General features: G+C 39.1%; 1 protein-coding gene across 14 annotated transcripts in view; it reads right to left on the reverse strand.

Annotated features, from left to right (window-relative positions):
* Nucleotides 1-22,060, reverse strand: part of LOC120544362 (RNA-binding protein Musashi homolog 2) — a 249,051-nt gene extending 226,991 nt beyond the window's left edge. For 6 of the 14 annotated variants that reach the window (XR_005636485.1, XM_039778034.1, XM_039778028.1 and 3 more), the window contains exons 1-5: nucleotides 21,859-22,057; nucleotides 21,489-21,529; nucleotides 21,114-21,195; nucleotides 20,469-20,553; nucleotides 9,443-9,484 (exon numbers count right to left, since the gene is read on the reverse strand). Coding sequence is in view for 12 of the 14 variants with exons in the window: in XM_039778034.1 (XP_039633968.1) it covers nucleotides 9,443-9,484; nucleotides 20,469-20,553; nucleotides 21,114-21,195; nucleotides 21,489-21,529; nucleotides 21,859-21,920 (312 nt within the window). In the remaining 2 variants the exon portion in view is untranslated. Of the gene's footprint in view, nucleotides 1-9,442; nucleotides 9,485-20,468; nucleotides 20,554-21,113; nucleotides 21,196-21,488; nucleotides 21,530-21,858 lie in introns of all 14 variants that reach the window. The other 8 variants (XM_039778035.1, XM_039778033.1, XM_039778031.1 and 5 more) reach the window with 3 other exon arrangements.
* Between the last annotated feature and the right edge of the window lie 5,594 nt (nucleotides 22,061-27,654).

Here is a 27,654-nt window from a genome sequence, read left to right on the forward strand (position 1 = left end):
CATGTCAGCAGTATAATCGTGAATGATGTGGGGAGAGAAAGGTCACAGCTGAGGACCGAGGCATTGTGTAGAGGAAAAGCTAAGCTCTTTAGCGCCCTGACTTAGATTCAGTAATTCAGTATTGAAGCCGTGGTGTCTTACACATCCATATCCGTACGTTTTTTCATCATACAATGGAACACATTGTGACATATTCAACATGTCATCGTATACAAAAAACATGCCATTTTATTCCACCTCCTTTTAGGTTAAAATATTGTATATGATTAAGGAAGTGAATGACAGACCACCCAGCATGTGACTGCAGAAAAAAAAACAGGTGAGGTTCCCTGCCATAAATGTGGAGAGTAGCATGCCTGACTGTCTTTACTACTGCATATCTTCTCCTGCTTTGTTATAGCTCAACCCTCAGATTCTATCTAGTTCCTGCTATTACCAACAATACCACGCAGATTTTTGTGCCACTGGGGCCGTTTGGGACCTATTAAGCAGTTCTGGGCAAAGTACGTGCATAACGGTAGCCTTTCACTGGCTCCCACATCAGGTGGAATTCACAAAAATACAGTGTGAGGATAGGAATGGGCTGAATGATTCTTATCATACGCAATTTGGCCTCCTGCATTAGAGCTACTTCAGAACTTTGCATCCGTTACATTGTTTTATCGTGAAACACTTATATCCTGTCGACCTTTTCATCTTTTATCGAGACTCGTCTGTTGAAGTGAAACAAATAGCCAATCATTTTAATTAAACAACAAAGGATCAATGTTCTATATGCTTTCCGCTGATTACATAATATTTATACATCAAAGTGACAACAGATACACCACAGTCACCTTCTGGTGAAGATATTTTGGGGTGTAACACAAAGAAAACACATCACACAGCTGCTTAGAGTGACAAGTAAAATAATAGCGCTGAAGTTCTGCAATATGTAATTACAGCAAAGAATATGTTTCCGTTCGCTGCTTGTTATTTCTTGTCTACCCAGTTGTGTTTGGTTATTATTAGAGTGTTGCTCTATTGACTGTGTTAGAGTCAATGTGTGTGCGGTGACTTAACTAAACATTAGTCTGGTTTTGGTGATGACCCGAGGCCATTAAAAGTGACACCACCACAATAAGTACAACAAAGTTGTCATATGATCCACATGCTTTGGGTTGATTAAAAAGGATGCAATGTTGCACCCACTGGATACAGTGACATGTTGCAGACAAGCAGTTGAACCAGAAACAGGCAACACAAGCTATTGGCCGTAATCACACTACCAACAATGGCACAACTAATAACCTGACAGGCTTGTCATGCCGAAGGAATATCATTCTTAATCTGAGAGGCTGGTGGCCCCAACAGAAAAGAAAAAAAAAAAAAAAGAAAAAAAAACACAGGACAGCACATAAAAACTACAGAGCATGAACTGTCACACAGCGTCAAAGTGAGAAAGAGCAATCTGGCCTGCGAGATTCCAATATCGTACTCTACAATGACAACGGGATCCAATCATGGCAGAACACTTCAGTGAGCCAGTCAGGCAATCCTCCAATCAGACAGACACGTCCAACACAAAATGATCAGACCTTGGCTTTACTTTCACAATTACAAAAATACTATAGTAGATACTGTACGTTTCAAACCTCACTCTTGGGGTTGATAGAGTAAAAGAAACCTACTAAAAAACAAGGCAGATTTTACAAAATGCAACTTATTTTACAGTAACCGTAACTATTTATGTCTTCTAACTAACGTTTAGTCTGTGTGTGTTTTATTTTGCATAATTATGGTCACTTTCTTGCCATGTTACACTCATACTATATACAGTACACTACTTTACAGTTTATATGCTGGTTTAGTACCCGCATCTGTTTTGTAGTATGTGAATACTTTACGGTACAAAACATATAGTGCAGATTGTTGTATGTAATCTGTACGACAATGACCATAACACAAAACACAAACATTGTATTATTTTCATAAAATATATAAAACAGGTCCTTTTTCTTCTATGACATTTTGTAAGAGGTGCTCATACTGTGTATATATATGGCCTATATACAGTATAGCTGTGGGTCTATAATTGCAGGCATCTTGACACACCTGAGCCTCTCTTGCTACGGATGGCATATTTCACTCTCTGTTGTACAAATCCCAGGCTGCGTGTTTGAAAGCAGAAACACAGGGGTGAAGGTGGTGAGAAGTAATGAGAATTCCAAACTGGACAGCGAGGTGATGTGTCTGACAACACAATGGACCTTATCATCCTAAATAAAACTGGACGTCCCTTTTTAATTATTTCCAGTTTTTCATTCAAAACGCAATATCAAGTAAGTCACTGTAAAAAAAAAAAAAAAATTAGGAATGCATTCCTCGGGGCGACTTCATATAGGCTGAGTCCTTGGCAGCGGCACGGTTCGAGTCCGACCTGTGGCCCTTTGCTGCATGTCGTCCCCACCTCTCTCTCCCCTTTCCTGTCTTTAAGTTCTCCTGTCAATTAAAGGCCATAAAAAGGCAACAAAAAAAATCCTCATCGGCCAAAGCCACTCTCTGAAGGGTGGACACTGAAGAAGATTGGAAAAGGATGTTCATATCATGAGAAAGCTGAACATGACTGGCTAATCCACCTGTCACATAATCACAGTGCACTAATACAGAACAATGCTACAGTTGCGGAGGGCCCAAGATCAGAGTCACTGTTGGTTTGTGCGGCCATTCTTCTGATGTTAGACTAAAAACCAAACCACCAAAAGCTAGTATAGTAATTACTGTTACTTTACAGTCAATTAGTTTTACCTTACAGTAACTACAGGAACACACACAACATCTTAAAGTATTGGTTGTCATTTACAACTCATGTATTTGAGGAAACATGAATGTGCTATTTTTTTTTTTACAGTAAATGAAACACCTTTTTTGGGGTTATTTCTAAATACCTGAAGGCCTGCTGTTTTCTAGTGACTGAACAGAAAGTCACAAAGCTGCTGCTAGAACTTTTTTTTTTTTATTGAAATAGATATCAATTGATATTATTTCTACAAGGTGCATAGGTAAAGCCAAATAAGATGGATATACCACAGCCCAGTGATGTATTTGCTCTGGTCTACCTAGTACACATTGAACTTGTGTTTTGCTGTGCTTGTGTTGTTTGTAGCTGTGTGTGTACATGTGTGTGCATACGCACAGAGACTTTGATAAGAGGTCTTGAGAGGTATAGTGGAGGACCATGCCCTCCTCTCCTCTCTATCCTGGCTAGCAGGCTGTCCTCATTACTGTCAGTCAGCATCAGGTTTAGCAGTGCCAGGCTCCTGCACAGCCCTCTGTCCTCTCTGCCCTGCCAGCACTAGCCTGCCTGACTGCTGCCATTGGTAAGCATTGTAAGAACCCCTCAATCTTCTAGAAAACCTAATTATTCTCCACCCGCAACCAAGGAGACCGGAGCAGAAAAGAGGGATGCCGAGGAAAAGAAGAATCACACACATGTGCACTCCATTTATAAGCGCTCCGGCAATTATTTAAACAAAGGAAATGTGTTAACATTATATCTGCAGTAAAAAAAAAAAAGAAAAAAAATTAAACTAGCATCCACATTTACACATCATTTATCTTTCAGCTGAAGCATAAATATTGGAGGAAAGCACACAAAAAGGCACACAAGATACATTTAGAAAGTGTGAAACACAAACAAAAGAAACATGCATGAATCAAACTGAGCATCGCTTTGACTACCCGTCAACTGGGTCACTCAGTTGGTGATTGTGTCTGACCACCAAACAAACAGTCATTCATATGCCTGTGCTCTGGCCCCATTTTCATCTGGAGCAGTTCCACTGAGGCCACTGAAAGCAAAGGAGCTGACGGGTCAGGGATTTAAACCCATCTCCAGCTTTGGCAAAGTAGCCATTACCACGGGGGACAACTCCTTGTGTCATACTCCATCTAAAGCAGGGTTTTATTTACGTTGGCGGCACAACGTTTTTTTTCAGGGGCGAGGGGAGAGTGACAGTGAAGAATTCCCATCAACTCGCTTGTCACTTTTCCTTCGTCATCCGTCTGTCTCTCGGTTTCAGTGAAACGTCAGTGCATTTAGTGTCAGTTGTGAAACCCATTTCAAAAGTGCATTTATTTTGAGAAATGCAGCAAATATCTTTTCAGTTGGACATCTTGGTTGCTCACCAGGATAAGACCTGCTCCATGTGCCTTGAAATACGACGTCAGGTTCGGATAATAGCCTGCACAACATAACATTATTTTGCTTCCTTCCACTTTGTGTGCTATCCGCATAGTAGAAATGCCTTGACATGAGAAATGTCTAATAAGAAATAATCTTCTCATAATAAATATTTGGGAGGGCTCATTGTCATAAACTGTAAAGCTGAACAAAGATATTGATACGGCATTCTGTTCTACATTAAAAACTTTTGTCCTTGAATATTCTTTCATACTTGTGCGGCTGTGCAGATCGGCATAAGAACGGGGAAGCTGGTGCTTTTAATAAACTCACAGGGACATTCAAAGGGGCTGGCAGCTACAGAGGTTTCATTTTCCCAGCAGTGAGCTGTGTCATTTAAAATAAGGATCATTTTGTGTAGGGGAATATCACAATGTTAAATCTAGATCAAATAACAACAACAAAAAAAGCACAGTGAGGGGAAGACAGAGACAGAATGAGGGAGATGAGGGAGTTAGAGATGAATAAAAAGAGAATAATGAAAGAGGACACCAGGTACAAGTTTGTTTTGAATTTGTATAAAAAAAAAAAATACACACCTGCACCTCTCTAATTCAGTATGGGTACATGTTATCCTATGTATGTATGTATGTATGTATGTATGTATTTATGTGTGTGTGTGTGTGTGTGTGTGTGTGTGTGTGTGTGTGTGTGTGTGTGTGTGTGTGTGTGTGTGTGTGTGTGTGTGTGTGTGTTGTGTGTTTAAGTCACACAGAACAAAGGCGCAGGGGATGAGAATGTGCATTTACTTCACCGCAGCATTATTATTAGACTTCATTAAAACTTCAGAATTGAAATCTCTCTTGAAGTCTTTTTCCTGCAGGTAAGAACATGAAGCACACAAAGAGGTGTGGGACACAGACAAGTGGAGGAGGTGGAGGTACTGGTCATTTTGCCATTCACAGGGAAAAAAAGTGTGAGACAGACAGAGGCAAAAGGGAGAAAGAGAAGATGACATACAGAGACAGAGAGTGAGACAAAGAGAGAGGCAAAGAGTAAGAGAGAGCTCGAGCTGCCAGAGATAGGCCGATGCTAACAGTAGGCCACCAACGGGGAAACCACAGCCACAGCTGTCACAGGCTGGAGGACAATTTGGGTATTTTTGACCGATATCCCAGAATTACCTCAACCAATGTACAAGAACAGTTTCTCACTTCCTCCTCACTGACATTAAGGCAAGCAGTTTTAATACGAGAAGTTTCAGGAAAGAAAACTGTCATTGCAAACAAAATAAACAGAATTTCTGCAAGTGTTGTCACAGCTGCTTCTGTGCTGTACACATCTATCTGTGCACCGATAGAGTCTTCGTTCTACATCCAAAGCCACAGTGACAACCTGTTCGGGATGGCTTTCACGGCAAATCCCTTTATGGCGGTACAAGAAGAGGGTTCTGCCCATTGCTCTGTACATGGTTGCTGCTCCTTCCTTTCATTTCCATAACAAGCCATCAGAACTCATCTCCGACTGAAGTGGCCACAGTCCCAATGGCAATTAAAATCATGCTGGGACATGCCATAGTTGTGTGTGACTCCACTGTCGGAAACAAAAGCAGCGGCAGCAGCGGTAATGACGCCAGCAGTTGAGTGGTAAATCTGGAGCAATGTCGGCGGAAACCGTCGCTTTGATTTCTCCAGGAAACAGAGAGCAGGCCTCGTTTACATCTTTCAGTATGAACCTTACTGGAAAATATCAAACAAGGAAACAGCGTCATCTCATCTCCGTCTTCTGTACCACTTTCTATACACAGCCACAATACAAAAAAAAAAAAGGCATGTGGTTTTTTTTTTAAGAATTGTCAGCATCGCATCAAGCTCGAAATATAGATAGGAGAAAAATAAGGACTAGGAATTTAAAAACACACAATTGGGGTTTAAAAAACTAGGATATTTTGATGTGAAACAGTCTGACTGGAGTTAAAGGATAGGTTCAAATGTCTTGACTGTTGAGGCATCATATACTTAGCTTCAGCCAATGCATTTCTACACAAAATGAGTAATCCTTTATGGACAGTATGGACAGGAGAAACTATTGCAGTGACCAATAAGTCTTTCAACATACAGTACATATGCCATGTAAATATTAATCTCTCCAATATAGAAACTGAACTCTCCTGAAAACTTATATTCACCCCACCTTTAAAAAGAGAAAGTATTACATTCTTATGGTGGTAAAAATAATTGTTACTAAGAATGGCTTGTCGTGAAACTAAATGTTGATATGCTGAAACATTGACTGCATCTTGAAATCCTGGAATTCTAAAGCTACTTTTAGCTGCCTATCTAATAGAGCCATGGCTAACCCCAGCCAGGCTGAACAGGCAAGGTATAAACGAATGTGCATAAAACACCTTGCATCACATCATCATTGTTTAATCCTCTCTTTCCATCTGTCAATCATCAACAGAAGAAACCTAATCCCTGAATATCTGTGGAGTAGTCTGCATTGACACCTTCGACACGACTTGTAAGCACAGCTTCTATTTCTAATACAAAATGTTCGCTTTTAAATCTTAAGATAAGCTTGAGTTGTGCCAGTTTGCATTTCTTTAGCAGGTTTTCTTTGACTGACAGAACCTGTGGTTATCTCCCCTTGATGCCATTTAACAATATTCTAGTGGAGATGGTCACAAAAAACATAGATTACAAAAAATCAAACGTCTCCAAGATTCCCAATTGCAACGGGCAAGGCAGAGGTTATCCGCACTCCGTGACATATTTGTCATACAAGATCATATTTATGTCCTATAATGACAACAACCTACAATTCAGGTACAATACTGGCCTTAAAAACAGAGACGTAAAATTCTCCAGACTTGTACGTACCAATACAAATGCCCTGAGCAAGTCGACTTTGTCATGCATGTCAACTCAGATTCACATTAAATGATTGCCAGGCTGTCTGTTTCGATATAGCCTAATGATTATTTGTTGCCAAACTCCTTCCTGTCCGCGTCCGACTGTCTCTTCATAATGCAAATGTCCGTGTTTTGGGGCAGTGTCAGTTATGCCTGCTGATACAAGTTGTTTTTCCTGTGATCCTGTCATCCCGGTGCAAACACCTTCAGTTGTTTACAGTGAAATGTCCTCTGTGTTCACCTTCACTTCCTGTCTGTTTTCAGCATTACTCTACGTGCTGTACATACTGTATAGTTTTACCATACTGCAGCATTCAGCAGCGGGAGGTCACTGGCAGGGTTACTTGTGAGGTCATTGTTAGCCGTGAGAAAATTAACGCTGATTGGGCTTGTCACGATTTGCTCCCCGAAGCCCGTGCCACAGAGGCACCTGCCAAGCCGCGCTTCTTTAAACAAGAAGGAAGCCTATTCAACAGCTGCATAAGCAGCCAGGCAAGCAGACAGTGGAGGGGAGAGAGGGACAAAAGAAAGCAAATGCAAAACAGAGAGGACTTTCTAAATGGAAACCTCAGAATGGGACTTCTTTTTAAAAAAAGGTCTTAAATCAATTGAACATAAAAGTAAAAACCCATGCAATGTTAATCTATCTGGCTTAATCCCATTGCGTTAAGATCCTTTATAATCCACATTCAATACGACCATTTTTCTTTTCTAACAAGCTTGCCCTATAGCCATTTTATAAATTATTGGTACAAGGCTTTTGCCGTGCCACAAATTCTGTTACGGTGTCATTATTTCACTGAGTTATGAACCACGCAAGGTAGAATGACAAATATGTTGCGGAACAGCTCAAAATATTGTATTTCCTTTTCTGAGTCATTGCAAAAAAAAAAAAAGAATATAGCACTGTTTAAAAAAAGATTAACAATAACCACGACAGCAAGAGGAGTTTCTTGTTCACTTAAAAAAAAATTGGAAGCATCATCAACCAATCTGAGCGGTTTTATTGCATCCTCGACTTTCATAAGCAAGGCTCAGAACAGAAGAAGTTCAAGCGATACACTTGGTGTGTAAAGAAAATGTGGAGAAACACTGGTAGTTTCTCAACCATATGCCGATATCCTTAAGTCACCATGTGCTCTGGCTTTGAAAGCCTGCACTGCCAATTTCTCATTTGAAACCTGACCAACTCTTTAACAATGCCTCTCTCTGATCCAGTGGGAAGGAGAAAATCTATTATCGATTTCCACCTGGCTTAGGTGGATAAAGGCCCGATAGTGATGTTGAATAACGCTACGCTGTACTGTGCCTTCACACTAAAGCTGCGGGTTGGTGTGAGAGGGCATGTCAACAAAGCCCTTGACTATGCCACAGCACCATCTGCACGCGCTGAATATTTAATCGTCAATAGAGCTGCTCAAGACCAGTAATCAAGAAAAGGAAAAGATAATGGGCATCATGGAGGAGCTCATACGACAGTTCCTGCGTGATTGGAGTTTGGCTTATCTTTTAAATCACCCATTGTGTCAATGCTAATTGTTACCATTTCTACATGCATGCACTACAATTAAAGATATTTCTTAATCACTTATTTCATTCAATCCTATTCAACTCCAAAAGCTATAGAAAACAACTCAATAGATGTATAATTTAGCCACTAAATGTAATTCATCACTGTCAATGAGAAGTCACAAATCATTTCTTTCCATTTAAAAATAAAAAAAACTCTCGCTGTTTACATTACTGGCACCTACTATATAACATCCAACACAAGAGAGGAGGATCTTGATTCCACTTTCTTAAATGTCCTCTTTTCCACACCTACATAAAACTTTCAACTAATAGCTAACGTCCTCTGCCGATGTATTAGAGACCGCCTCCTCCATCAAGTTACCAGCGAAAAATGGTTTCCCACTTATACTCTGTTGCATCAACACACAATGAAGCTTGATTCCAACTATTGCAGACTAAAAATGGCATGGAACTATTTTGTAATAATAACAAAAGAGTACATTTGAAACTATTTGACATTAAAAACAACTATGAGGGATGAAATGAATATACAAGCATATAGGCACAGAAAATGATGTAGATATAAAAGCAGTGAGGTAATACAAAAAAACAACATAACCTCAATCATGCTGAACATTTCCTTTAAGTCTAATATGTCCAACTTTAATTGCTTTGGTGAAACAGCATAGACAAGGTGAGAACAATGGAGCCAGACTAGGTATTTCTCTAGAATAACAAACAGACAAACACTGCCTCTTTGTATCTGCTGTGTGAGCACACAAAATTATGTAAGCTAGTGACATGAGACATAATCATTTTTCTTTGAAAAGGGTTAGTCACCAATTCATTCTTACCTTAGGCTGGGCGCGACGTGGAAAGGCAACCTTAGGATCAATCTGCGAATGAGAAAAGAATAGCAAAATCATTGTTAAAAGAAAAGCTGTGATATTTTAAGAGTGAAAAGCAATGAACAGGTGTTGAAAATATTTCTAAAACTGTAAGCCCACAAAGGGACCCCAGAGTGCAAGCATTCACATGGTCACATTTTAAATCCTTTGTGGTCAGGAATAAATACTAGGATTTTAATAGCAGTAATACATATTCAACAACTTAATGTATTAAAATGTGATATTTTCCGCTCACAATGATAACAATTTATTGGAGCCATTAAGATTTACAAAAGCTGCATAATCAGCCTGTGGCGATACAGACAGTCTGCTTTTGAATTTGAGAAGCATTTTTTGACACTAAAGCTGCATTCAATAGCCGTCAAAATTATTGCAATTACAAATGAAGTGCACATGAATGGCCCAACAAAGTGGTGATAAGAACATAGAAAGGAGGGATTTTGTAACTAAATGGCTCTGCTACTTCAAGACCTGGCTTTTGTCAAATCTGACGTCATTCTTTTTTCATTCTGTACGCCCACTCTGGTTAAGGTTAGGGTAGGTTATTTTCACTAAGGAATGGCTGGGTTATGGTTATGGGTAGCTTAACATCTTAGTAACCATGTAGTCATGTTGCAGCCAATGTAAACAATTCAAACTGAACAAACAGCAACAGTACACTTGGACTCTTCAGAAGAGGTAATTAACTCTACTCTAGCTTCTGCGCGGAAAAGTCACCGGACAACACAATCTTCTGAACATAGCCATACTGAGAAATACAGAGAGAGTTTTGTGGAGCTGATAGTCTTAATTAGCTTTGTAGCAACTCATTTGGCAATGGCTTGAATGTAACGGACGTTCATTAATATAAAAAAGTTACGCACTAAAGCTTTAATCCCTACTCTACAACACCCAATAATTAGACTGGTGCAGAGATTTGGCCCAATAACTACTTTGATTTCAAGCTAGGTACATTTCTCAGAATGTCACTGGGCAGCAGAAGATAGCTGGCCCATATCACTGACCTCATTACTTACTGTGTCAGATTTTCTACAATTGTTGGAGCTCAATGACACGTTCTAGGCACAATATTCATTGGATTGGGCGATGTACTTTAGGAAAGCGCATATTAATTACTACTAATTACTGTCTAAAATATTGGTGCTACCAAATCATATTCTGGTGCTGATGTATAAAAAAACAACAATAAATAAAAAACCAAAACTGCATCAAAGAAATAGAAAAAAAGTTAGTGTGGAGGCCAGGCACACCATCGTTCTGCTGGTCATGGTCGCAGCAGAGATTCGCTTTTATTTTTAGGCAGGAATCGCTGATTGAATATGACAGGGAGAAAATGAGAGTCTGAGGCCGCTGACACCTCCAGATATTGCCAAATAACTGTGAGGATGCGTCAGATCAGCCTGTTTCTCCATCTTGTGCTTGTTATCTCATTAGCTACATTTTCCTCATTAATTTCACTGGTATGAAGGTATGTGGTGGGGGGTCTCACCAACCTTGCACTTACAATGAACTATCTCATCAGCAATGTCATCCTAAAGTGTCCTTGCCTGGATACCAATGGAATTGTAAAAGAGAAAATATTTGCTTTTTGGCATACTACTACTTATTTGTGTTTAACAGAAAATCCTTTTCATGCTGTTCCATATTTTGCGGCGTGTTATACTGAAATATCTACAATAAGTGTACCAATTCTATGCTTTCATAAAAGTTACTCCTTCAGCACAGATGGATATATTTAAAGAAAAAAAGACATCTCTTTCTGCTGAGAGAAACCATGGAAAGAAAGTGAATTAAGGAACACAAGAACAAAAAGACACCATCTGCACAGATCAATTAAGCCAATGAGACTGACTACGTTTTAATGTGTTTGAAGGGAAACCATGATTTGCAATGTCATTGTCATCTTTTCTGTCAGTCTCAGTTATTACGCTTATCTTTCTAAATCAAGTCAAAATGAGAAATGAATTCAATAACACCTGGGTATGGCAACTCTGCTTGTAATGAATTTCATTTAAAGATTTGTTTTAGCACTTAGCCCCAGGCAAAACCAATTCAAACTCAATTATTTTGTGCGCCCTATTTGAGCAAAGACAACACATTATGCTTTGAATACCAAAGTCCTCTATATTTGGTAATGTATCTTACTTTTTAAGCCTATACAAACATATCAAACCTCATTTCACCATACTGCGTGAACTAATTGTTTTTCTGTCCTGCTGAGAATTTCTATTCACTATGAAGCTTCCCGTTTCACCATGCACAAGAGAGCACTTAAACACAGCAGCAATGGAGGTCATATAGTTTTCCGTCAGCTGAAAATATAATGATCAAAAATAGGCAATTATATGCACATAATTGTGTTCAAAATGGGGCTACTGCAGATTGTTTAAATCATACTCAGAGCAATGCAACCAAATTAGGCAAAGAGGACTTACTAACCAATCCTTCTGAGAAATCCTGTAGCAGCACCTTTTTAGGTCACAACTTATGATGAATGACTCCTTTGAGAAATTTGATCATGAGGAGGGGAGATGTAGCAATTGTTTCGCTTTAGTTTACATATTCATGTGGTTTTTATGTAAAAAAAATACATACATATTTAAGGCCAAGAGCTAAAATATCCCTTGCCCTTTGCACTGGGTAACTGTACCTTTTGAACCAGTCTATGTTGTCTCAGTTTCACCTGATACTTCCTTCCTGAAACATTTTTGTTATGTACACACATACCAACAAGTTTGCAATCAGTCAACCGAACTTGGGTAGTGCACTTGTTTCAGTAATCACACATAACCACACATACAGTATTTGCAAATTTTATTTCACTCAAGTTGGTTTTCATCTACAAACACCTTAAACATTTTTAACACAAAACAACAAAAAATGCCTACAGTATTAGTGATTTACATTGCGTGTTTGGGACCATTTTGTTTTCAATAAAGTACTTATTGGGTTGGGGGAGGGAAAAACACCCTCTCGTCCTTACTTTGCTTTAGCTTTCACTCTTAGTTTCACATTCTCCACCTACATCAGCTACATCCAACAAGTTTAGGCATACTCTCTGTGGTTTGTTGAAATGGATTCTGGGAACAAATCACAAGCTGATGTAGAGGTAGAGAAGGCATTATTTAGGGAACATGTGTACCTAAAAATGTGTTAAAACACAAAATGAAGACACATGACTGTAGTGTAGAACGCAAGACCTCCCATCCAGCTGTAGCTGTTTGGTTATCATCTAGCAGCAGTTAAAGTACTTTATTAATCCCCCTCTAGGAAATGTCTTTATCATGGATACCGAGCAGTGCATGCAAACTAAACAGCACATAGATATTTAGAAACCTGACTTGGAGTTGATTGAACAATCTGCTCAGTATATGAATGTGCTCCACCTTTGAACATTGCATTTTATTGGTTGCCAGATTAACTGCTGAAATGGGGGGAAACCAGCACTATTAAGCAGGTAAACACCTGGACTTTATCTTCTTCTAGTAATGAACTTTACATGGATTGTCTTGACTGATGTATAACATATTGTCCTTTGCTGTCGTCTTTCTTAAAAGCAGGGTTTTTTGTACATGTTGCAAAGTAGAAGCAATACACACAGAACCCACCTGAATGGTCCAAAGACAGGTAGGGTAAGAAGATATGGCCAAAATACCACTGTAATTGATGGTATAATGTAGAACTGCAAAAATTTGTTGATCAATCGATCAACAGTAAATTAATCAGCAACTATTTTGACAATTGAATGTTCGTTTGGGTACAAACATTCTCTTGTTAAGCTTCTCCAATGTGAAAATGTGCAGCTTTTCCTTGTTTTAACATTACAGATAATTGAATATTTTGGTCAGACAAACCAAGACATTTGACGACTTCACCTTTGACTCTAGGAAACTGCGCTGGGCATTTAAAAACGTTTTTTTTAATTAATTATTTGATTAATTGAAAGTAGAAGAATCGGTAAATTCATCAATTATGAAAATAATTGTTAGTTGCAGCCAAGAATTATGTGTTCAAATGCAAATTGTAATCAACATGCATCATTGAAACAGCCAGTAATGAGTTAACCTACGACTATATTTTTATGTATGAGCCACAACAAAATCATACTTTAAAAACTAGGGCCAGACCCAATTCACACGTGTGACAAATGACCTGGATAAGTATGCTACCTGGAGTAGTCCAATAAAAACCAGGATACTGTGGCATGTTAACACCTTTTGCAGGACAACATTTTTTGTTGGTACAGAACATCATGGATGATGCTAGGAAGATGATATGAAATCAAGACACAACTGCACACAGGTGATCGGAAGCCTGGATATTGTTAGCATCATGTATGCAGGGGTGTGAATAACCCAGTTTTGGAGTCTTATCCTAGTTTTGATCTTATTTGGGATAGGACTTTTACATTGAACTTGAAAAACCTGGCTACTAGTGTGAATGTAAATGCACTCAGTGTGTTCCTTGTGAGAGAACAGTGTTCCTATCCTTACCGGTAATAAGGGTATGATTATTAAAAGGCATCTGTTATCTACAAATGTCTGTACTGTAGGTTGTATGGGGTTTCTTTTTTCCTGTGATTAAATTATGGTAACAACCTAATGGCAGCAGTACCTGTTATGTACAATTGACTGGCAGCGTCTAATGTGATGTCATTTTCAAAGGGCTCTGCAATTACGGTATGTGTGCCTTTTGAAATGCGGGTATCTCAGATAGCATCTAGGCAAGTGTACACTGTTCAGTTCATGCGGAGCACAAGAGCATGGCTAGTGACATGCTAAAGATGCACTTCTGGTGAAGCAGCTGCAGTCTATGTCAAGAGCTTTTTCCTCACTCACACTGGCCTCTCCAGTGTGTTAGTAAGTATTTCTCACCCTATGGTCTCTTTACATCACCCTAACAATACCTTTTTTTCAGATTAATAGTCTCAGTGCACCTTTCCTATATGATGAAACATGATCTTACGCAGAGAACAAAAGTAGACTTCCTCAAGACATCATACAACCCGATATGTCAACATAATAAATGAGAACAGACCAAGAGGAATCCCCCCAACCCCGCCTCTCCATCTTTTATCTTCCGCAGCCTTTTACTAAAGGGTCTCTGTGGGCCGCTTCTGCATGCGACTGTGGGAGATCAGGGCAGAGAAACAGCCTATATCTTAAGTTCACATCTTATAAAAAAGGATTTCATATATTAATGCGGCTCCTGGGTAAATTCTCTTCCTCTCTCTTAAGACATATCTACACTAGCATGTTGATGTGGTGTTTAAGCTAAAAGGAAAAGGCTTATCAAAGCTTGCAGCTTTCTCCAACTTAAGTGTGTGAGTAGGTCCACAGGTGTGCCTGTGTGATACCAGCGGAGCAGACGAGAAATTAAAACATAAATGTTTCATATCGCTGCTGTCAATCTTTACTGATTTTTTTTTTTTCTTTTTTCGGTGGAAAACCACCTCAAAAAGGCAGTTTGTTATGCTCGTCAAATCAATAATGGGAATTTTACCAAACCTCACGCTCAACAAGGAAATTGGACATCTTTTCATTTTCTAAAGAAAATATGCAAAACCATTAGGAGTATGATGCAGATTCACTGGTATGACACAAGAAATGACATTACTGCCATGACAAACATCTGATGTTCTATATGTACTGGCAAGATACAGCATGCACTAATAACGCCTTCAGCTATAATTAACTGCAGAAGACAGAGCACCTGCTATACTTAAACAAGAGCAAGTCAGAGTTTAGCTCACTGATTTGACTTTACCTCCTAAACTCTGATGAAACCGATTTAGATCTGCCTAGAACAGCTGCTCATCCATATTTTTTCTCCTCCTTTCCTCTTGCGTTGCTTCCTGCCTCACTTAAAACATCGGCACTGCGAGTAAAATTTGACCCTTGGTCATTCAATAAAAGCTGGAATTACCCAGGGCCACATAGAATATGTTTACCTTACAAGAAAAGATGAGTTTGTGGGTTTTACAGGTTGCAAGAAATTAAGACTGAAACCATATCCATGCTGTTTAAACTAAGATGAATGGCTTAACACAGTCATGACAAATTCATATTTTACATTCAAACGTTAGGTCCCTGATAAATATTTTATCACCTTTTATTAAATTCTTTATAACTGCTTTACATAAAACAATTAAAAAAGATGCCAACCTGGAATCCATCTACTGCCTTGTTAAGCTCTCAAATGTTACTTCTCAAATGCTAAATCATGTACTATGATCCCCCCTGTTCATACCGGCCTGCCGCGAAACATCCTTAGGAACAGATGCTTTGAGTTGCATATTTCTAAACTAGGGGTGGAACGGTACATGTATTCATATTGAACCGAAACGGTACGGGCGTCACGGTTCGGTGCATGAATTTACACGGAGAATACACGCTATAAAAATAAATAAAACTTGCGTGCAAATTAATGAATGTAATGCGGAACTAATGTAATGCGGAGCTACTGTTAAATACGCGGGTTCTTTAGGGACACCTAATCTGTAGCACCGCCTTAGCTCTGAAGCTCTGATTGGCGCGCCGCCTATGTAGCCGAGCTCCACCTATGAATGCAGGACGAGTATGGCGAGTGGTGGCGACCCACAAGAGTTTGAAGACCCACCGGCCTCTTTGAGGTCGCAAGTTGGGCCAAACTTCGGTTTCCCAGTCAGCTACAGTGGTGGAGAGTGGTGGATAAGAATGCTGATGTAGATTAGTGTTGCGGCTCCGAACCGTAACGTTAGTTGGGACAGACGCCTTGTTTCTTCAGGCTAACTATATTAGCTTCAGCCAGGCAGGGAGCAGCTTTCTGCGGTGAAGAATGGCCGGGAGACGTCGTGATAACGTTGCATTAATCAGGTAATTTAGTTTGTCTGATTGTCTTATTTTGTTTACAAGTTACAGATGGAGTCTGGAGAGGATGTTGGGTACTTACTTTACACACTTCAGGCTGTTGCAGCTAGCTCCGGGGAGAGACTGTATGACAGCCTGAGACATAAACAATAAAAAGAAATAATTGCCTTCTGCATTTTTGTTTTGCTTTTCCCTCCACTGTACCGTGCTCGTACCGAGCCGTGATGTCTGAACCGCGGTATGAACCGAACCGTGACTTCTGTGTACCGTTCCACCCCTATTCTAAACTGAACAAAGCATCATGAAAAATGGTAACTATGTTCTGAATTACCAGCATGTGTGTTTTGATGCCCCAGGCTGTGCTTCACAATGTGTATTATTCACATTCAAGTGCTTTCATAACCGGACAAAAGGTAGAGGACACGGTACCAAAAAAAACTGTTGCACATGCTGGCATTTTTTTGTGGATGTTATATTAATTGGAAATGTTATGCTAAAATAATGTTCCATACTGAAATAATTTGTGATGTCTCAGTGTAATCAAAGCAAGAACTTCCTCTTTTGTGTTTGCTTGCTTCTAATACTACTTAATAATAATTACTATACTGTGTGTGTGTGTCAGTTAAATTCACATATCCAACTATATCTGTAAAATAAAATGAGATAAACAAGCAAAAAAAATAATAATTTAAATCAGGTATAATTTTCCTTGTACGAATAATATGACTCAACTTGTTCACAGTCAAAGCACCTCAAGCCACTCACTCCCTTCAAGGTTACTAAGGACAAAAACATTGGTACGGATTCATTCAAGCACTGCTAAAGTAGGAGGCTTGTATCGAACCAACATCTGCAAACACATCAAGAACCATCCACATTTGCTGGACCAATTCGTTCTTTTCTTTCCTGCTGAGCAACTTTGTAAAGAGATATGATAGATCCTAATGCAATGCAATCTTGATAGTGTTAAGATATACAACAGCAAAGCAGATATAGCCCAATGACTAATAGTGAGGAAAACAACACAGCTGACAGCTGCCTTAGGTTTGTAATCTCCTATTGCACGCCGACGGATAAACAACAGCACATTAGCAGCTCGGAAATATCAATTTCTTTGGTATGTCAATTATACTGTCAAACACTCATCCGATTACAAAAATGTCAAGCAAAAAAAAACAAAAAAAAAAACACAAAGCTTCACTTTGTTCTTTATTATGATGAAACCATTATTTCTCCATTTTATTACAGGACTATTAGTATCATCAATATATTTCAGGTTTGGGGGGTACAAAATACATGGCCATGGAAACAAAGACAATAAATCATACACAAAACTAATTGTTTCATTAACATTAGACAGGAATGCAAATCTCATTTGGCTCCATATCTTTTTAAATATAGACTGTAAACGTCAACGTCCAATATGATTATGTTGCTAGTCATTACAAACTATTTATTTGAGGTGGCCTAAGGGTTTTACGACGCTGACCATATAATCACAACATCCCCTGATCGAGTCTGGCCAGGCCTCTTTCTCCCTTCATTTCCTGTCAGCTTTCAACTGCATGCTATCTAATAAAAAAGGCAAAAAAGCCCCCCCACAAATACCTGAACAAATTTGGAATGAAAATCCACTTCCACAACATATAGATTTTTTAGGAAGGACACTACGTGAAAGAGGTAATTATACATATATATTTATATCATAAAAAAAAGTAAAGATTTCACATCAGGCCCTGAGTGAATTGCCAATTAGGTAAGGACAGATGTGCAACAAGTTAAGAGAACTTTGCTGTGCCGGTGTACCAACGTCACAATTCAGAGAAAATGACGGTTGGATGTCAGACCTTAAAATGTCACGGTTCAGTTTTCAAGGTGAGGCACTGTCAGATCGGACAAGTATGACATATTTATCCAAATATGACCTATAGCCTTCAATAAATGTAATATAATACAATTGTTTATGTACAGAAATTGTGATTTCACATTACAGGATTATGCTTCAGAGGAGCAAGACAAATCTGTGTTTTAACTCCAGCATAATACATAAGAAAATAAACCAATAATATTCTACATTTTGGTAATGACAATATGTAGAAGCTGCCAGACGAAAGTTTAGTAACTTTAATATGAGAAAAAAAAAAAAGTATGAAAGACCTTTTTCTTATGGGTGAAAAAAAACTACATTGTAATCAATAAGTCAGTAGCAAGAGAAGTAGCGGTGGTTTGAGATTGTGCTGTTCGAGACAGACAGACAGACAGACAGACAGACATTTATTGTCCTCTGTTAGAGGAAATGTATTTTCACATGAGGTTATGAGCATGAGGTCATCAAGTTAGATCCAATGAATATCTTAATAGAACCATATATATATATATATATATATATATATATATATATATATATATATATATATATATATATATATAAATAATATATATATATATATACATACACACACACACACACACACTGTCAAGCTGTCACAATGTTGAGCATTCAAACTGTCAAGCTTGAAGTTATCAAACTGCTCTAGATTCTGCATTAAAGTATGTTTATATAATTACCCTTCCAAGCAGCTCCTTAACCTGCTTCTACGTACTCCACTCTTTATACATTTTTGCGACACCATCGCCGTACTTATTGGTCGTTTCACTGCCAAGATCCCCGTCTTCTCTTTATAGTCACTGATTCAGAACAGAGGGACCACTGTATGTCCTTATCAGCCTTATGCCCCTAACACATAGGAACACTAAAGCACAAAGTTTGAGTGATACACTGACCCACCTGAGACTTGAAATAACATAAGAAGAAGGATCTAATAGGTTGGGGGGGGGGAGGGAAGAAACTTATTATCAACTGTATGCCCACCATCTTTTTGCCCAATAATGTATTTTGACTGTGTTTATAAATGGTAAATACCTCAATTTTAGACCAGTAGAATAAGTAAACCCCTAAGCCCATTTGGAGAATGGGCTTAGGGGAGAACTGAGCTGTTCTGAAAACTGTCCAGAAACCTCAGAGCCCCGTAATAAAAAAAAGATTAGTCACATTACTAGGAACTATGCAGTTGAAATAACTGAAAGGAAAACAAAGTAAGGTCCACTGTCCAATCTATCGGTCTTTCAAAATCCTTAAAAATATTCCTCCATCTAGAGTTGCCTTTAGCCGAGATAGCACACACAGTATGTTTCCTCAACATGCGCTATTCCATTTCCAAAACTTATGCTGGCATATGTGGATATTACCACCTACCGAGCAGAAATCCCAGACAAACACAATTTCAGCTGAACCCTGTCTAATCCATCACTACAGACATCTCTCAAAAATGACTAGCATCTTTAATTATTCATCTACTGACACATTTCAAAAGGGCAAGAAGAATCCACAATAGTTCAAAGTTTTTCATGAATGATATGCATGTCTCTGGATCATTTGCCTTATTTATGCAAGTGAATTCAGACATTTCTTTCTAAACTAAAACATACATTTATAAAAAGGTCATGGATTGCTGTTACACTGCTACATTTACATAATCAATTATTTCACATTACAGTAAACAACTAGTTTGAATAACATCTTTGTTGTGTAAGTTAATTCATTATTTAGTTTAGTTTACTTACAAATACAAAACTCTGTTTTTGACATCAGGGCAATCTTATTTTTGGGTGAAAGTGTTTCAAACCTAGTTTTTCACACTTACAGTATCAGTGCATATCAGGCGTGATACAATGCAATAACTGCTGGCTCAAACAGTAGCGAGGCAGCAGGCCTGAGACAGCACGCCCTTCAGTAGAACATGAGATATGTGCACACTGCACATGTGGCTGCAGCGAAGAAGGGGGTGTGTCAGCCCCATTCACAGAGTGAAGTGAAAGTGAACACATAAAATATTCACCCTGGAGTTATGTTGTATTGCTAAGCTTAGTGTTGAAGGGACCATCATGCATTTAGCCTTTATACATGACCTTGATCCACACAGCCTGTTACCCTACGAGGTGTTTACCCACAAGGCCTTTAGGCAGTTAAAAGTCAAGACAGTTATGACAGGGGGTCTCCATTGGCAGAACAGCAAACACACAAGAAATGAACACTTATATAAGTGTAGATAAAATTAACTCACCGTCTTTGAGTCTAATTCGTGGTGTTGTTGAGCTAAGACTTTATCTACACTGGCAGCATCTGTAAACGTAACAAACCCAAATCCTCTGCAAAACAAACACACAAAGACAAAAACAACAATGTTAAAATGCATACATACAAAATTACAAAACGATGGTTCTTGCAAATAAAAAATGCAAAAAAAAATTATATATATATATATATATTGTGACTTGCCACAATACATTGCATAACAGTAGGCATAATATTCCTATGACCTTAGTATTATTACAATATTTCTGTGTAAATGTATTTATAATCCACATTATGGACGTCCTGTAGCAGATTTGAATCACAAACTGGGGACACTGCTGATCATTATTTGGTATGTTACAATATGAGACGACACTACACCAACATTGTGGTGCAGTCACAAAGTCAATGTCAAATTGCATTCGGCTGCAGCTTTACAGCAGTGAGCATTTAAGCTTATCTGGCTTGCTGTGAAACCACACGCAGGCGCGCGCACACAGGGACACACACGAACACATGCGCGCGTGGACACAGAAACACACATACACGCTGGATTAATACTAAACACGGACAAAGTAAGCGATATCGTTACATGCACAGGAAAGGAAAAGTAGAAAAAAAGCCCTATATTTACCTTGAGCGTTTTGTCGTGGGGTCTCTCATCACCATACATTCTCTTATTTCTCCGAATTTACTAAAATAGTCTCTAAGGCTGTCTGTGAATAGAGAAAATATGTCGGGTCATTTGACAGAAACATATGGGCATGCTGTTGTCACTGTATTTCAAAAACACCCCGCGATGCGCATAGGGGTCGAATAGAGGACTTCAGATGGACGGAGATCAAAAATAACATCGTGCGCACACACACTAGTGAGATATCCCATACAGTACAGTACTGCACAGTGCACATTCGCACATACACCGCCAGTAGCTACACCGAGCACTCAGTCACAGCGACAAAACAACAAGAAATACAGGACACGGTGTAAAAGAGAATAACAGTCTCACCTGGTGATGTTTGCCAGCTGAGGCCACCGATAAACATTTTACTGTAAGGGGAAAACACAACAGAAGTGAGTCCAGATGTCAGTTCGGCCATTTTGACGACTAACTACTTCTAAAAGCGACCTTAAAGGATAAAGGAAGACTAGGAAAACACATTCGCGCTTAGTAATTACAGTCTATCTACATAAAAGGGGGAGGCTACTCTTGCTACAAAGCTGAGGTCTTTTAACTGAATGTGGAAACAGACCCGTGCACGGTTTAAGTGCGTAACGTTACTGTGGGGACGAATCCAGCACGGCAGTCGAAGTCCTCTTTAAGATGTTGTAACATGAAAAAAAACGTACCTTTGGATTAAATTTAGAAAGATTCTTACCCCGGGTCATGTTGTGAATCATTTAGGCTTCCGGATGTGGCTTGACTCCCGTCTCCTTCCATATCTATTTCAAACTATAGGCTGGGACTACAGTAACAGTGACAGACACACACAGATACGGCAGGAGATATGCAAAGCCCCGCTATGAGAATATTACTGAGCCGGGAATGAAAGCGTCACACGTGGGATCAGCTCAGCCCCCTGCTCCCTCCTCCCTCTCTCAGCATGCTCTACCTTGGCCCACAGGGGGCGGAGCCTGCCTCTGTCACCTAACCAATCCAATTGACGTCAATTCAGGCAATCTGCAAACCAATCCTCCGATTTGTCATTTAATTAAACACTAAGCCACTAGAGGTGAGAGTGGCTTATTGCTCTTCTAAATCAGTGGACACATACCATTAAAAAAAAATATTTGTCCAAGAAATGTTCTTCTTAATTAGCAATGTTTACATATTAGTATTCAGCTGACAAGTAAACCTTTACAAAGCAGCAGCGTGATTTAACTTATTATTCTTCCGCCATGCAATATAGTCCCTCAGAAAGAAGCAAATAAAAATGGGCCAATTCTCATTTGCATATTAATATTTGAATGATATCCTAATTGTTATGGCTCAGAAGTGTTTTTATCAAGAAATAAGCAGTGTTTAATTCAGCTAAAAGTTGCATGCAATGGGAGGCAAAATTTAAAATAGATATTGTGCGGCACCAGTCGACTGGCATCTGTAATTTAAAAATGGAGAAGGAAAGCATGCTTATGAACAACAATTGAATAATAACAACAATTATTGAATGTTTTATTCCCAGAAATACTGTATAATTTTTTTTAATGGTGGCAAACAATATTATGGCAAAGTGATTTTCCAATAAGACGTGATTTTTGGTTAGTGCATTTAAATTCTTACTACAGTAGGTGCACATTTAATGGTATTTCCAGCTTTAAACATGCATGACAAATACTTGTATGCTATAACAACAACAGAGCAAGTCTGTATTTATGTGTATATTAAATTAAAACATGTTACAATTAATATTTCAGATACAGCTTAGAAAAAACAGAAGATCAGATTTTGAAATTATTAAAAAGTGCCTAACTTTAGGCGGTGGGCTGATAGAGTCTCCTGAGCCATAAAATCTGTGTTCAAGCCAGTTCAGATCCTGTGGAAAAGGTCTCTGAGCATGATACTGAATCTTTGCAGCTGACCCTAAGGTCTGACCTTTAACTATTACATTCATTATAGAAGCCAACACAGGCTTATCCTATGGGGATCAATAAAGTATGGTATCCATACATGCAGTGGAGTAATTATGAATGTTTTCATGTAATGAGCTGCCAGCCCTGCTCCCTGCACAATGTACTGTATGTGGAGATAAACTGCCTCTGCCCCTGCATGACCCCAAAGAAGAAGAAGGATAAGAAATAAAATTAACATGCATGATATTTGTCTTAAGAAAATCTGGTTTCGATACACATTATTTGCACAGTAGGCAATCAATAGAATCTAAAAAAGAAAATCGTATGTACAAACAAGTCACATGATGTTTAATATGATGTATTATACATTTGTTTGTATCCACGCCACATTACTGCTCACAGAATTCAGACAATATATTCTATATAAACACAGTTTTCATTCATCTTAGCATGAGAATAATTACAACAATACAATCCAAGCTCTGCGTGAAACGTGACTAGTGATCCTATTTCATTATTCCCATTCAGTGAAGTTTCTTGAATAGGCCCGCCTGTGTGTACTGTTGAGGGCACTACCAGAGGGAGTTTCTTATCTAGCCAGGCAGCATGTTTTTGAAACAATGACTTAGATAAACCAAATAACAAGACTTTTGACAGTTCAACAGCTAAAACTCTGTCATTAGTTAGAGAACACTCCACATTGCAGCTGTCTGTATCTCTGATACAAAAGGTATAAAGGCAAATGGTGGCGATTCCTTGTAGCACAGGAGTGTCAAAGAAAATGGAAATATGCCACCTTGTGTGAAACACTATTACTTATTCTTCCTTCTATGCACTATTGTTCTGTCCCTTGCCATTTGGTGGTATATTACAGATTATTATAGTGTTGCATTTTCTATAGGTTGTCAAATGTGTGACAGCGTTTTACAGCACATGATGTCAATGTGAAAAAAATTGCATCCACTCATGCAGCTGCAGAGAGAGAAGAGTGAGGGAGGTTATAGATTGATGCGGAATATGAGCTCTGAGGAACAACAGTTTTTAAAGCGATCACAAGGTGTGCAAAAATCACAGTGGATTTAACACATGAATAGCAACTTGTTTTATGCTCAAATAAAAACACTGGAGACCCAGGTTTCACAGTGTGCTTGTTCATTATTTTGCTTTTTGAACATTGTTATCATGGCCCAGCTTTTTACTGTTGTTATACCATGGAGAGAGCAAAGTCAAATGTGAAAGAAAAGATACATCAGGTGTGACGTTTCACAATATCTGATCAAGGATTGTGAACAAGGTTTGAACCCAAAACTGATGCAAAAGCAATCCTATTCTATTTAAAACCAAAGACTGGTACTACAGTCAACTAGCATATAATATTTCAGCAAAATCTCTAGTAAATTTCTAGTTCAGGGTTTCTTCAGATCTTTTAGACACTGATTGAAGTTGAAAAATGTATAGATTTTTAAATAGAGCAGTGTTCTCCTTTAATCTGAGCAGCCACCACTGCCTGATGAAAGTGCCTAAAATGTTTATCCTTCTTTAAGCAAGTTTAGGCGCTGTGACAGCAATGCTTTCAGAGCAGCTGAGCGTCTAGTATCGAGTGAGGAGGAAAGAGAGAGGGGTTATATTTTTCTATGTACGAACAAATTCCCTTGAAACTGATGCCGATCACACAGTAACATCATCATGGCTTGGAAGCATTTATAAAAGGTGACAGCTGTTGAAGCTGTTCTGATTAATGAGGGGATGAGGAATTTCAAGAAAGAGACACCTTTTTATATCCTGCGTGCTTTGAACTCATCTGGGCTGAATCATAATTCACCATTCAATTTAGAATCGAGGAAAATGCAAAGATTTCTGACATTATATTTTTGCAACTGTAGCTTTTATTCAGTGCTGAAAGATGAACCGCTTCTCAATAGAGAGGAAACTCAGCATGCAAAAAAAGCTTGTAACTAACTGAGCCTTTGCATGAAAACTGGAGGATTTGGGGATTGAGAGAGAAGTAAAATTGATAGTGTGTGAAAGAGCTGAGGGGAAAAAGAAAGTGAGAGAAGCAACAGACTCACTGACAGTGTTATGAGATGCTGTTTTGAGAAGAGGCATCCTGTTTCCTGTTGCAGTAATCATTTTACACCCTCAGAATCCTCACTTGACCTTGGAGAAATTGTTTTTGGATCATGCACAAACCCTCTTCTCCACCCAACGACAAAATATATTTTAACCTTTAAATGTCTGGAGACAGACATATGGGTGATGAATATACAGACGTGCTCTAAAGTGAAAGTCGAAGTCTACAGGGATTTAAATTCTTTATACATAATTTGCATAACTCTCACAGAGGCTCACCGTGTGTTTTAAGCATGCACTGACATGTGAAAGAATCCAATATTCTATTAATCCAACACTAAAAGATAGCTCAAACTAAATCACTGGCATAAATTTGTTCGCGATATTATTCAAACACTCCTGAGATGCTGTTAAAGTGATCCTCCGGATTTTGTGAATGATTTCATATTGATCACTGTGGATTGAGTGATCTCTGCTTTTCTCAGGAGGGCCTATTACAGTGGAATTCAGAATCCCGGGGAAAGCTGTGGAGAAGGCTGCAGATGTGAACAAATTGTCTCCCTCTAGTGTCCTCTGCTTTCTGCTCCTTCTTTGCTGAGCTAAAGCACCTCTCAGACTGCAAGGAGAGAGCCAGACTGAAACATGCATAATTGACAGTCCTATTTCAGGAATTAGCCACCCACCAAACTGCAGCCTACCTGCTCTTTCATCTTGCCTGGAATAACTTAGCATCTTATAAAAGTCTATTCCAGCCAGCATTTAATAGTAAACTGATGGATTTAATAAATACAATTTCTGTTCTCATCATGGATTTGTATGTTTCTGAAGGGTGGTGTGTAAAAATGTTGCCGACTTGCGAGGATCACTGGGACTGTGAACGATTGTTGCCACATAGAGACACTGTTTGAAGTCAGATCAGTAGGAAGGATGTTCTGGTGATGAGTGATTTCTCTCTTCCATTACGCCCTCTGTAACTACGTAGATGAGTTAATTAAGCGGTGCCAGAGGCTACGCACTAGCATTCCAGGTAGATGGGCCGCTGTGATTTTCTGACATCCACATTATTAACAAAATGAAACTTTAATATTGACATTTGATCATGAGGCTCCTCAAAGCCTGCAAATTATCCTTGCAAAATGCAGTATTCCATTGTACCAAGTGCACAAAAGCACCTCAAGGTACCACACAATAGCTTGTAGTTCCTCCAGAGAATCACAGATCAGAACAAAGCAGTTTTGCAGATATACTCTAACTACATAGATTTCTGTTTTAACAATATAGATCGTGCACGTTGAACTGCATTTTGGACCTCAGTATTAAAAGACCATTTGCATGTGGGGCTCTTCAGACCAATCGGGCTCCAACACAAGTGGATGATGACGACATCATTTACTTGCTCCACTGGGCTGGGAGATAAGCTCATACCCCTGCTGCTCCCTGGAATGTTCTGGCTGCAGTTTTGTACGACTCCAGAGAGAGCTGTGTGTTACAGATGATGACAAGTGGCATTAAAGCACGGCGAGGAGCCATCCTATCACCTGTACAGTCAGCAGCGGGGAGAAAGATGTGCATGTTGGCCTTTTGGAGAGCTTTGTCAAGACAGGAAGTTGTATATGAAGGTGTCATGTAAGTTATATCAATCTTTGTTGTTTTTTTTGGATTGGTTGAACATTTTAAATTGAACATTGTTTCTAAAGTGAGCTTCATTGTGATGTTCCCAAATGTACTTTCTGTCCACTGTCAAAGTACATTAAAGCCAATTTAGTTGTAATCCTTTTCAGGACAGCTGTGCACCATGCTCTCTGGCTTATCATGCAAATTTACAGAACCCTTAAGATTTCCTCTGTAGAGCGGTGTTAGGACACACTCATGCATGCCGCACAGCTGCATTTGTTGTTGCAATACCGACCAACTGAAACACAATAAGGCTACGGATTTCCAGCCTGAAGAACTCTTAAACCCAGTTTTATTCACTTTCTCTGAGTTTGTTTATATGAGTGCATATGCCTCAGGCTTTCCTTTTAAAATCTTCCAGGGGCAGAATGGCACAGTAAGCAGGCCTCTCTGGACACACCAGCTAAGTGGTGTTTTCTGTCTTCTGGCTCATTCTTTTTCATTCTACCAGCCTTTTCTCTCTCCTTTCCTTTTTACTTAATTCCACACCCCCCCTCCCCCTAACTGGCTGCCACCATATATTCTCTCAGTTGCAAACCACTTCCTATTCTGCAACCACTAACCTTAACACTGACCTTGCCTTGTCTGTGCCATTGAGACGAGAGCGAGAGATACCATTTCCTCAGCATCCCCCCTGCTGCAGGGTTTGATTTTTCCCCCCTGTCTCATCAGTCTCTCGGCTGCTGGAGTATGCCTTGTTATTTCTTCCAGATTCCTACACGTTTTGCTTTTCAGCTGATCAGTGCACAGACGGGAAAACATTGCTCTTGGCTCAAAGAGACGGCGAGCCTCGGCATATAGACCCAAGCTGTCAATACAGATTAGGTTTATCAGATAAACTTTATCTGCAACATTTGAAC

The sequence above is a fragment of the Perca fluviatilis genome, chromosome 16 (assembly GCF_010015445.1).
Source record: "Perca fluviatilis chromosome 16, GENO_Pfluv_1.0, whole genome shotgun sequence".
NCBI lineage: Eukaryota > Metazoa > Chordata > Actinopteri > Perciformes > Percidae > Perca > Perca fluviatilis.